Source organism: Leguminivora glycinivorella, chromosome 11 (genome assembly GCF_023078275.1).
Source record: "Leguminivora glycinivorella isolate SPB_JAAS2020 chromosome 11, LegGlyc_1.1, whole genome shotgun sequence".
Taxonomy (NCBI): domain Eukaryota; kingdom Metazoa; phylum Arthropoda; class Insecta; order Lepidoptera; family Tortricidae; genus Leguminivora; species Leguminivora glycinivorella.
This window is the reverse complement of record NC_062981.1, coordinates 4914432-4927460: the sequence shown is the minus strand read 5'-3', so window position 1 is coordinate 4927460 and position 13029 is coordinate 4914432. Positions and strand designations below refer to the sequence as shown.

General features: G+C 37.8%; 1 protein-coding gene across 2 annotated transcripts; it reads left to right on the top strand.

Moving 5' to 3' along the window:
- Positions 1 to 11077, top strand: LOC125231017 (eukaryotic translation initiation factor 5A). Of its 2 annotated transcripts, none has more exons than XM_048136354.1 (4): positions 1 to 111; positions 2530 to 2773; positions 5157 to 5358; positions 8575 to 11077. In XM_048136354.1, exons 2-4 carry the CDS (start codon positions 2565 to 2567, stop codon positions 8644 to 8646), a joined length of 483 nt encoding a protein of 160 aa, XP_047992311.1. In that variant the 5' UTR covers positions 1 to 111; positions 2530 to 2564; the 3' UTR covers positions 8647 to 11077. The 2 variants fall into 2 exon arrangements, with proteins under 2 accessions (XP_047992311.1, XP_047992312.1); XM_048136355.1 differs by lacking the exon at positions 1 to 111 and adding an exon at positions 154 to 177.
- The last annotated feature ends 1952 nt before the right edge of the window (positions 11078 to 13029 follow it).

Below are 13029 nucleotides of genomic sequence, written 5' to 3'. Positions count from 1 at the left end.
AATTTACGGCGGCGTTGCTGCCATTTTGTGAACCCCGCTACAGGAAGTGAGTGTTATAGGTGCTACGCAGGCGCAAATTGACCTTTCGGTTGAAGAACCCGTCGGTCACATGTGAGTGTCGATAAATATCTTAGTTTTATCGTGAATCCTTTTTAAAACGTTGTGATAATTGTTTTCGTAAGTATGTTACATGGTGCCAATTTTTTCGCGAAAATAGGGCGGTTTGCTGATGTGGTTTTTGTGTAAATATCGAAAATAAAATAGCACCGCGGCGCCGGCACGTTTGTCATACGCTATTTTTTCGTTATCTCTTTTATTCAGTGTGATCGAAGTCACACGTTTCTGGTACAAGTTTTATGTGATCGAAAGCCCCGTGTAATTAGTTGAAAAGGTGTGTGATTTATAAATTAATAAGTGATTTTGGTCGAAGACATGCCCAAGATGTCCCTTCGCCACTCGCCACATGTTCGGGAGCCCACACTGCTGGACTCGTGTTTTCGCCACACCAATTCAGGCCTGATTTTATTGTTCTTATTGTAAAATTTTCATTAATCTTTGATACTAAGTGATAGTTTCCCTTTCATTTATTTATCTAAACTCCACAGAGCGTACAAAGGTTTACTTTGCTTAGCGCTAGGTGGGGTTAAGCCGTCAAATTTGCCATACCGTGAAAATTGCAATCTGAGATTGAACTTGCACGTATAGGTTAGATATTTGTTGTGTATTACTAGGTTATCGAGTTATTCGGCATGCTAAATGTTTAGTGATGTTAAAGGCTATAAGAAGATATTTCCGTCTACGAGTTCATTAACGTCGGTGTAACGATTTTGTCCACAGCTGTGGCTATCCTTACAATACTAGCTAAGCATATGGTGTGCTATACATTTCTACATGTTTATGGTGATACTCCTCGAGACATGGTGCTTATAACTTATTCAGTTTCGTACTAAATGTTGATTTTATTGATCTGATTGTTACCTGAGCTGTAAAAATTGGCTATCTTTGACAGAACCAACATGTTACACATGGCATAGCAATTTTGTTGGGTGACAGTTCTATTGCATTGTTATAATATAGTCCAAGTGAGATTGGTTACATTTGTTTGTACAATATCTGTTCTCTGTTTAATCTGTAATCTCTTTACCATTTTTAATGAGGAAACATGAGTTCTGGTTACATACCTATTACTGTGTGTGTAAGCTTTCATTTTACATAAAATATGTATATTACTCAAACTATGAAGAGATAATTACTTGTGAATATGTTATTAGAAATCAAAACTATTGAAAGCTAATACGAGCCCATAGAGTCGCAGGCGCAGTTCATACTGTCTCTGTGCTGAGGGTACTCGAACATAATACTCCAGTCCCGACTATGCGTCTCATCACACCTCTGTGTAGTGGGATCACCGTACAGGGATACATTTGTTACTGTCACACTAACTTACTTGCCTTCATGTAATTGTAACAGAATTATTTTTATTCATGTGAATAGTTAGAACTTTTAGCCTACTATGCCCTTATATGAGGTGCCACATGCTATGTTTTATACATGAGATAATTCCAAATTACATAAGCATGTGTTAGGGGCTGATATAAATTATAGAACTTAATATAATACTCTGACGAAGCCTGCGCTGCTGATCACAAACTATTTTTGTTGGTATGGTTTTTGGGTTTGGTTATGACTAAATTGACTTTTTTTTTATTGTATTTTTTTTAACCCTGATATAATAGTTTTACTTCATTTGGCTTACAATCATTTCTAAGTATTCAATTCACAAGACTAGAGGTCTTCAAATTGTATTACTTGAAGCCAACTTAGTATAGTCACACCACTTATCAATAAATCAAGAAGAACTATGTCCAAAAATGCTAAGAATTTTCTACAAGTTTAATACCCCTTGGGCAATCAATTTTCTTGTCCCTTCCTTGTAAAATTTGCTTCAAGTCTAGACCTTTAGGGTTCATTGACTTAGGTCAATAACCTGTGCTAAATTTTTGAGGCAAGTGTGACTCACACACTACAGTTTAATGCCAAGGTTCTAATAATTAGATGGTGGTTTTATCATAAATGTCATAATTGACACACCCTTTCATAGTACAGTTTTATCCCATTATTTGATACTTTTTAAGTTCATCAAATGCAATTTCATTTTGTTCAAATAGTAGCATTTTTGTAATAAAATATATATAAAATATTGTGTTTACTAAATTGTATTAACAGACATGTTAGCATAAAAATCTGAATAGAACTTTACAATTTGGCAAAATAGGACACTAATTAAAATTAAAATTGATAAGGAGGTTTGTAATGGGATTAGGACAGTCAGCAACATTTTTACGCGAAATGGTTGGCACCATGCAACATCGTAATTAAAGGGTATACCAAATTACATCTTACTAATTAAAAACTGTTGTATGTTATTGTACCTATTACTCGAACCCATTTGAATTTCTCAGATCTGAGACTTCAACCATGCTTTAAAAGATAGTTATTTTATTCATAGCACCATTATTTATTCCACAGATCACTCCAGACCGTAGTTAATACTCTACCACAAAATGGGTGACATTGAGGACACACATTTTGAGACCGGGGACTCCGGAGCTTCGGCTACCTTCCCCATGCAATGCTCCGCCCTGCGCAAGAACGGCTTCGTCATGCTCAAAGGTCGCCCCTGCAAGATTGTTGAGATGTCCACCTCCAAGACTGGAAAGCACGGACATGCTAAAGTCCACTTGGTTGGAATTGACATTTTCAACGGCAAGAAGTAAGTGTTGTTTCATTTTCGTCATAATCAATCAGTTTTCTAACAAAACAATCTGTGATGTGAATCATTAGACATATTTTTAATATGTCTAATGATTCACATCACAGATTGTTTTGGATAGGAGAGGTACATTACATACACAAGGAACGCTATCACTACTATGAATTTGAATATTGGGGTGCTTAGCTAATAACTTCAAATTTTCAACCTATTCTTGTAGAGATATAATTTCAGTTGGTATATAATTTGTACCTACTGAGATAAAGAATATTTTGTTGCTACATCTTTATAAAAACAATTATCATAAAATTAAGACATTATCATCATCATGGTTGTATCAGCACGTGTTTGTTGCCAACTTATAATAACTTTTAATAGTTAACTATTCGGGTTTTATATCTATCTTGCTCGCACTTATGCGATCCCGATAAGAGCCGAAGGGTAAAAGCCGAATCGTTAACTGATTTTAGTCACTCTGTAATTTGATTAGTTAAAAGGAAATTCAGGGTTTTAACTAAAGTTTCCTCAACACTTAACAAATGCAGCCATAGGTTGCATTACAAATTATTGGCGAAACAGCCAACTGCAAAATTCCAACATGAATAATAACACCAAATTCTTCGGTGTTATTATTCATGTTGGAATTTTGCAGAGACTAAAATGGCATTATGCTGCATTTGAGTTGCATCAGTATATTAATGTGCTACCTTATGAATAAATGAATATTATAGGACATTCTTACACAGATTGACTCAGGCCCACGGTAAGCTCAAGAGGGCTTGTGTTATGGGTACTCACTGTACTCAGACAACAATATATATAATAAAATATAAATACTTATATACATAGAAAACATCCATGATTCAGGAACAAATATCTGTGCTCATCACACAAATAAATGCCCTTACTGGGATTCGTACCCGGGACCGCGGCGTAGCAGGCAGGGTCCCTACCGACAGTGCCAGACCGGTAAAGTAATATAAAGCATATAATTGTACTATTGCAAAGAAACTTGATAAGTAAGGTCATAGGGTTAACTTCTTAGATATGTTCGCAAAATAAATTTACAACCAACTAAAATTAAGACTAGATTAAAAGGTTACCCAGCCCTTAATATATCCTAAAATTTGATGTAATGTTGATAAATAATAAAGTTTAGATAAAAATAAAAAGATGACATCATACCTTACTTAGACTACATCATACCGGCCACATCTAAGAGACGCATGTCCTGAGGTGCGGAACGGACGTCCGCGCCACGCCGCCTGAATGTAATTCAAAAAACGTCTCCTCAGTACATTTTGTTTCGACGCGCCCCCAGGCGGCGCGGCGCGCGCCACGCCACCGCCACGCCGCCTGGGGCGCGTCTTACGTCCTTCCTATACAAAATGTACTGAGGAGACGTTTTTTGAATTACATTCAGGCGGCGTGGCGAAGACGTCCGTTGCGCGCTCCGAGACACGCGACGCTTAAGTGGGAACGCTGCCTTATAGGCGTGACTTTGCATTACTGCCAAGTAACTAATCTAAAATTGCATTTGTTCACGTCACTGCACTTTTTCAGGCTAAATATTGATGTAAAAGGTGCAATACAGTTATTGTCGCCTCGTGATGACGTCACGCATTCGCCTACTCATGAATATACAAGTGGCTCAACAGCGTACGACCAAGGACGGTTGTCTACACTATGCCCTTTCTTGTAGTTTCATAGATAGATTTATTGGATCTTACAGTGCAATATGACATTCATATCTTGTTAAAAGTTGTTGCAATTTTTTTGTAAAAGTAAACATTACAAATGTGTCTGTCTGTTAGCGCCCTTGTTAGGGGTTTGAGTTTATTTAATTAAAGCCATACACATGAAACCACTACTCGAAAAATATTTTCACAGTATTCCAACTAATACCTTTCTTAGGTATCATGAATACAATACGAGCCCATAGAGTCGCAGGTGCAGTTCATACTGTATCTGTGCTGAGGGTACTCGAACATAATACTCCAGTCCCGACTATGCGTCTCATGACACCTCTGTGTAGTGGGATCACCGTACAGGGATACATGACTTCTTAATAACACAGATGTGAGTAGTACAAAAAAAGCTCAAAAAAGTCTATTGAAGCCAGACTAAGTCGTAAGTTTACACCTATTTGTATACCACAGATTGCGCCGCGGTTATATTAAACGTTAAACTTATTTGGATCTATGAGGTTTACTAACACATGCAAAGTTTGCCTTTATCAAAATCGTTGTCATTAGATTAGCTTAAGCTGACTTTAAAGACAGACAAATCGCTTACATCTTAAGCAGTTCCTGTCCGAGGCAAGGCACATTACTGTAACAGTCTGAAGTAATAATTTATCTAATATTTCTCCCTTGTCCCACAGATACGAAGATATCTGCCCCTCCACCCACAACATGGACGTCCCCCACGTGAAGCGCGAGGACTACCAGCTTACCGACATCTCGGACGACGGCTACCTGACCCTGATGGCTGACAACGGAGACCTGCGCGAGGACCTCAAGATCCCAGATGGAGATCTGGGCACCCAACTCCGCTCGGACTTTGACAGCGGCAAAGAGCTGCTGGTAAGCACAAAATATCATTATATTAGCCTTTCACCTCCACCGTTACGGCATATTCATGGGAGATATTCGACATTTAGAACTTCTGGAATCTCAATAGGTATGTTACAGAGCGAGATATGACATTTGGGTCATGACAGAGAAAAGTCGCAACGGATTTGATGACTAGTCGAGTCGTGCGAAAGGAAAAATGTTCCACCAGTTTTTCATGTTACAGCAAATCTTTGTTAATATGTTAATGTTTTATAAGGTAACTACTGTTATTAGTTGCCATTAAATTTCCCAACTGAGGTAACCTGATCTCAGATGTCCGGTCTGATGCTGTCACGTAGCGACACCTAGTGAGTATCAGTGTTACTAACGCGGTATGTATTTTTTTACTTTTATTTTTTCTTATAAATAAATAATATGTTCTAGTTAAATTAATAAAATTACATTCCTATACTTTCAGTCCATTTTATAGTTTCAGCATAAAGGTTTTGTTCATCTAGTTTATTCAGAACTTTTTGGCTAGTTACCTCTATGGTGGGGAATTTGAATTTGGATAGAGAAAGAACAAATGAATGGGAGATGGAAAATTCTGGACGTGAAGAAAAGGCGTTTTCTGATTAAATATGTACAGAAATTAATTTTATAAGATAATAGTGATATTTATTGGCATGGACTACATAAATGCATCTCGAAGAACTTTATAGATGCATAATAAGGAAAAGTTTTAATTTGGTGTTTTGGAAATGCATTGTTCCAACATCGAGGACAGGAACAATAGGTCCTCAGACTACGCACTGCAGCTGTTGCTGATATGCGTTGGCGTTTCGATGGTTGTGCCGATGCCTAATAATTTTAATGCTTGTCTGCTGAAGTATTTTCCGGTAAGTGTTACCATAGTTCAATCTTAAAAGGGTGTAGGGAAATTCTTTAGCTTATAAACGTGGTTCTTATTATTCTATTTGTATTGTAGGGGAGGAGAATGTTCATACTTCACTAATGAATCCGGAGCCGGGAACGGAGTGTTTCTTCGGGGACTTCAGAGATAGCAGGTACCTATTGTGTTGGTTTATTGGTTTTGTTTATTTGGTTTTACCTTTTGGTTTGTTTCTTTTTACAGTTAAAATCTTAATTTAAATCCTTTCTATTCAAAAGTTAATAACCATAAAATGAATACTTGAAAGCCTATCTCATGATTGCAACATTTGCCAGTTCCAGTTTTAGTTTCAGTTATTATGTCACCGTCCTATCTTAGAGATATGCCCGGCTGTTGACATAATACCTAGGGTTCGGGAAAGAATAAAGAAACACCAGTATTTTATACAAAATTCTTTATTATGTACACCCTAAATAAAACCTAACTCAGTTACTTGGTAGAGCAAGATTTGGTTCGTTAAACTGTTATTTACATCAAGTTCAGTTCGATCATAAAACCTAGGAAAAACACAGATCCTATGTGAAACACCATCCATAGATCAAACTAATTTTAAAATAAACCTAATATATAGATTAAACCACCACCAAACAAATTGTTGTAAACAAAAATTATTACTCAGTAAATGTGTGACTCTTAATGCTATACCTAGAACTGAAACTAAAACTGGAACTGGCAAATGTTGCAATCATGAGATAGGCTTTCAAGTATTCATTTTATGGTTATTAACTTTTGAATAGAAAGGATTTAAATTAAGATTTTAACTGTAAAAAGAAACAAACCAAAAGGTAAAACCAAATAAACAAAACCAATAAACCAACACAATAGGTACCTGCTATCTCTGAAGTCCCCGAGTTCCCGGCTCCGGATTCATTAGTGAAGTATGAACATTCTCCTCCCCTACAATAGAAATAGAATAATAAGAACCACGTTTATAAGCTAAAGAATTTCCCTACACCCTTTTAAGATTGAACTATGGTAACTTTATACCGGAAAATACTTCAGCAGACAAGCATTAAAATTATTAGGCATCGGCACAACCATCGAAACGCCAACGCATATCAGCAACAGCTGCAGTGCGTAGTCTGAGGACCTATTGTTCCTGTCCTCGATGTTGGAACTATGCATTTCCAAAACACCAAATTAAAACTTTTCCTTATTATGCATCTACAAAGTTCTTCGAGATGCATTTATGTAGTCCATGCCAATAAATATCACTATTATCTTATAAAATTAATTTCTGTACATATTTAATCAGAAAACGCCTTTTCTTCACGTCCAGAATTTTCCATCTCCCATTCATTTGTTCTTTCTCTATCCAAATTCAAATTCCCCACCATAGAGGTAACTAGCCAAAAAGTTCTGAATAAACTAGATGAACAAAACCTTTATGCTGAAACTATAAAATGGACTGAAAGTATAGGAATGTAATTTTATTAATTTAACTAGAACATATTATTTATTTATAAGAAAAAATAAAAGTAAAAAAATACATACCGCGTTAGTAACACTGATACTCACTAGGTGTCGCTACGTGACAATGCAATATTAAGTTTCATTTTTCCAATTGTTTAAATATTGAATCTGACCCAATAAAGTTCGAGTATAGAGTCTCTGACATACTTCCATGGTATGTTGGTGCTAAATTTACTCGAAAATCAATCTCCGCCTTTTACCTGGGCTAGTGTTTTCCTCACTAGCTATATGGATCTTAGGCTAAGAGTACATTTTCATTTAAATAATTCACTCCCATTATTTATCCCAAATGTCAGACTTAATATAAATATCTGGGCGACCGAGCTTCGCTCGGTTCTGTTTCGTATCCTTGACCTGTGTCGCCATCTAGTTCAAAAATAAATAGTACCTACATCGAGGGAAAGAATTCTCAGTCTTAACAACACAACTACTCTACACGAGATGGCGCGCGTTTCGCCACAAAAGCTCAAATAGTGTATTTTTCTATTCGTGTTAGCCTTGACCTGTGTCGCCATCTAGTCTTTGCAATAAATAGTACTTACATCGACTGAAAGAATTCTGTCTTAACAGTACAACTACTGCACACGAGATGGCGCGCGAAGAAAAACGCATGAAAACTCGAAAATTCGCGTTTTCCGGGACCTAAGGATAAGTTAGATCGATTTTTCACCCCCGAAAACCCCCACATAACAAATTTCAGCGAAATCGTTAGAGCGGTTTCCGAGATCGTATCGATCGATAAGTGTTAAAAATATAAGTACTTCCTCATTTTGTGTATTTTAGATAATCTTTCATCTAACATTCGTTTCCATTCTTTCCAGTGTACCGTGCTGAAATCCTGCGGCGAGGAGTGTGTGATCGCAGTTAAGGCAAATACGGCTCTCGACAAATAAACAACCACTCACATCAATAGGGATATAACAAGCGTATAATTTTTTTTTACAATCAAACAACTCTTACATAAATGTAAAACATAATATTATGTATAATTTAACGTAAAATATCGCGGCGCGGCGCGGGACCGCCGCACCGTGCGGAGTCCGGGCGGCTCGGTCAGAACAATAATATAAAAAAAGCGAATTCTCGCGTTTTTTTGGTTGTGAGACCTCTCCTGACCCTCGCGGTGCCTCCACACCACACCAGGCCCGCGACCCGCGGATATCGTGTGCACGGCGTTTGATAGGCAGCGGTCCACTTGTATTAAGGATTCGAATCTAGGGGTATTGTAATTTTGTATGCTAGCACCGGGCCTCTAGACCCTCTTCGGAGAATAGGCTATCGTTTAAGCACTTGACCGCGATCGGTCGCGGGGTCGACCGTTAGTGTCGTCCGTGTACGTGGCCGTTTCTCGGCAGAGGGTGTGCGGGATGACGAGCGTGCTGTCCGCACAGTGCACTGCGAGGCCACGCGCTTGGCCGCGGGTCGCCGCCGGAGCCGACGTGCGCCCGCGCCGCGCCGACCGGAACTTCTCGTTTGTTTGTTATGTTTGTTCTCTTTTCGCTTCGTCGTCTAATTTAAACGTTACGTGGCGCTCCGAGAGTTTGTGGATCGACATCGGTGTGATGAATTCCATGTGGTGGATATTAAATGTTTTATAGTGATTTATTATCTGACGAAAAGACGGACGCAAACTTGAAGTTATTACCATATTTTAATGCTAAATTAATTAATACATATAAAAAAAATCAAGAAAAACGATAAAAAAAATAGAAATAAAGGAAATTCTTGAACGAGGTGTGTGATTCTTTGAGGCCGTCGCGAGGCGGTGGTCGCGCCGGCGACGTTATATCCCTTCATGTGTAACACTTGCCATCTGTTCAAATACCGCCGAGCTCGCTGCCTGGGCCGCGCTCGTGCCCGCTGCGGCGAAAACATCTCTTGTGCTAAACGATGACGAAGACTGACGAACTGCTGACTGCGTGCTGCCGCTCTAGAACCTTGCAACTCTACCGTTCCAAACTCTCATTTAAAGTTACCACCTGTGAATGTCCTAGAGACGACAACACGGAGCACCACCTCCTCAGTCAAGACTGAAAATGCATTTTTGTAGAAGAAGTATTGATTTTGTTTTAATATAAGGAAATAGAACAATGTTAATAGAATTGTGCTCATCGGCCTTCCCTTGCTCTCTTAGTTTGCCTATTTGAACACATGAGTTGTTACACATCGCTCGAGTGGGTCGCGTTTGCCTAACGTATTAAACTAAATTTCTTATTGGCACGGCAGATGCCTTCGATGACTAGACCAAGCGTGTCCGTTATTTATTATAAAATAACATCAATAAAATTGTCATAGACGATATGATATACGAAATTAATGTAAGGTAAGGCCCTATAGGAGAGATATTTTTTTATGCATTCAACTAAATTCGTACATCGCAAGTTGTAGAGTTAACTTTAGGCTGTTACATGACAGGTTTAACTGTTTATGTTCCGACTACTGTACATTATTTTCGAAATTGCATAATCGTTATTGTTGGTGAAGTTTTTATACTTAGCAGCTTTTAATCAGGTTTTTATTTTATAAAACCCTTTGGTATTTGTGAAGACATCGGGAGGTGTAAAATAAAACACTTAAGTCCAAAACAACTTTTCTTTCTGTCGCGAGCAGTCCCTCCCCAACTTGGGAAAGTGTAAAATCCTATGGGAATTCTCTTTTATACTATCTAATATTTTAGAATTAATACGCATTAAATGTGAGGAATCTTTTTGTGCCGATTTAGGAAATAATTGTTGGTGCACATTAAGTTATCTTTAGGAATATATTTCTCTTGCTCACACGGTCTTACAACTATGTCTATAATGAAAGTAACCCTTTGTGAAAATTCTGAGTACTAATATTACTAGTTGATTGTTATTTGAAGTGTTTTGAAATGTATAATGTCGGAATTGATGTATAGCTTGTCACGTTTTTAAAACTAACTACTTTAAAGTTTGATGAAACAACAACTGATTGCGCTGAAACAGCGCGGCAGTGAAATGTTTAATGTGGAAAAGTGAAGACCTTGTGTTTAAGAGATAAGCGTCAAATAAGCGACGACACTTAAATGTGCGAATTTTATTTAGAAATCTTAAATATTTTTTTATGAAGGGGCGTAGATCGGGTTGAAAACGTGTGATGGTAAAAAAGGAAGTTCTGTATATACGTAAGATTGGAAACTCAACGGCTGGAAAAAAATATCAATAATAAACCACTAAGGAACTAAACGTAATGCGTATGTCTATGTGCAAGCACTACCGAATTACATTGCAATGGCCAATAACTAATGTAAATGCAGTTATAAGTATTTAACAAGTCTGTCGAAATAAATCTGTACAAAACGAACGACCGCGCGTTGTCATTGTAGATGTTGATTTGATAAGTAGTATTTTTGTTCTCCCTTTTTGAGTTATTAGTTTTTTGTTGTTTCAAATGGAGTTGACAAATCTTAAAGCTGGTACAGGTGGAAAGCAACCCCGAAGCAAGTTATATGGAAACTGCACAGGTGTGGTATATAAGATAAATTACTAATCGTTCCTTTCATTTGTCACCTGCCTAGAGGTTGTTTCCATATAATTTGCGGTCGGTTACATGACGACTACAAACTCATCTAATGACTAGTGAAATGTGGTTTAACGGAAGAAACAATCCAGCAACGTTTCATTGGGACTAGTCGACTAGACCTACTTATCCACAGAACAAGATACTAGCTCAGTTTTCCTGAAAGTCTAAACACTTTCCAAAGAGCTAAAGAGTAGTAGGTAAGTAAAATAGGTAATTTGAGCAAACTTTCAACGACAGCCGGTATCAACTGTCAAGACTGCGGTATTTTGGAAAACTAATGCTCTAACGATGTTGGCCGTTGCGTCGAGTATGCAGAAAATTGGACGGGTGAAGATTTATTTTCTATGAAAGTAAGATGGACAAGACTTCGATGCTGTGAAATCGAATGACAAAACTAACTTAAAGCTTGGCCACACATGCGCGTTTTGATAGCGTAGGCGGAGCGTTAGCGGAACGCAACGATAACGGTGCGCCGGACGAACGCTGGCGTTGCGCCCACAGGGCAATTATGGTCGCGCGATAAATGATAAAACATCTGGCCGTCCCATTGAGTAATTATTACTTCGTATAGAGGAGCTATAGCAAACAACGAACGTGTCACAGCCTGTAAGCTGAAGGCGGGGCGAGGGGGCGGGGTGTGAACCAATGGCCTGCTTCCGTAACGTCGCAAGCGCTACGATTTTACTCGGCGCTTACGACCTTTCGGTCGCGATGATGAGCCCTGCATAGAGTGCATAGATTAGAAGTCGTAGTATAGAAGTGACATGGGTTTACATGGGCATTTTTTAATTTATGACTTTCAATTAGCGTGAGTTGTTAACAAAAAACATAAATCGCTGTTAGTTTTGTAATGATAATCAAGCTTGAAATCTGTATTTAAAACTAAACTTTTTTCACGTTCTGAATTTAGATTATAGCTTAGTATAATTCACGATGTTTTTATTGAAATTCCATGCTTAATTATCGTTGCAAAACCGACAGCGATTTAACTTTTTTTAACAACTCTGTGAGTTCCAATTTTTTCAAATGCCCACATTTTTTAAAGCTGTATACGGACTGAGCGTACATGTGTACACGTAGCCGCAACTGGATATTAGTTATTTATGTGACATTTGCATAATGGTAGGCATTAAAAGATGAGTGTTGTTTTTGTTGTGTTAATAAGATAACATGAGTGTTTTAATGCCTAATTATCCACATATAACTTTATCTACATCCATGTATGTATGGGCGCGGGTTTATCGTCCCATAGAAAATTTGAATTTCGCGCGTTTTTATACTCTCATAATTTGCTTGACCGTCTACCTACCCAAATTCATTCAGGCAGGTTAGGTACTGTACTTACATTTACATACTCACATGAAATTCGACACGCGTACTTATTGAGAATCTGTTATAGACCGACATGTCGGAAAACTGTGCAATTCTGACAATAATAATTAAATAACCTTTTTTGCGTCGATAAATATATATAATTTAATGTATGATAGGAAACTTGAACTAACTTGCGATATTGTCACGTCTGCTTTTGTTGCATTTTTTACTCTTTGGTTTCAACGAAACATGGCCGCCGCAACATGGCGCTTCGGCATGAGTTTATATTGATACATTTTTTTAAAAGTAAGCGTGTTTAAACAAAAATGCAGTAAACCTACGTATGAAAAGTCACTCCTTAGCTTTTGTTAGATTTTCCTGAGCAGTCTGTGCAGTACCTCACTACACATGACGGCATT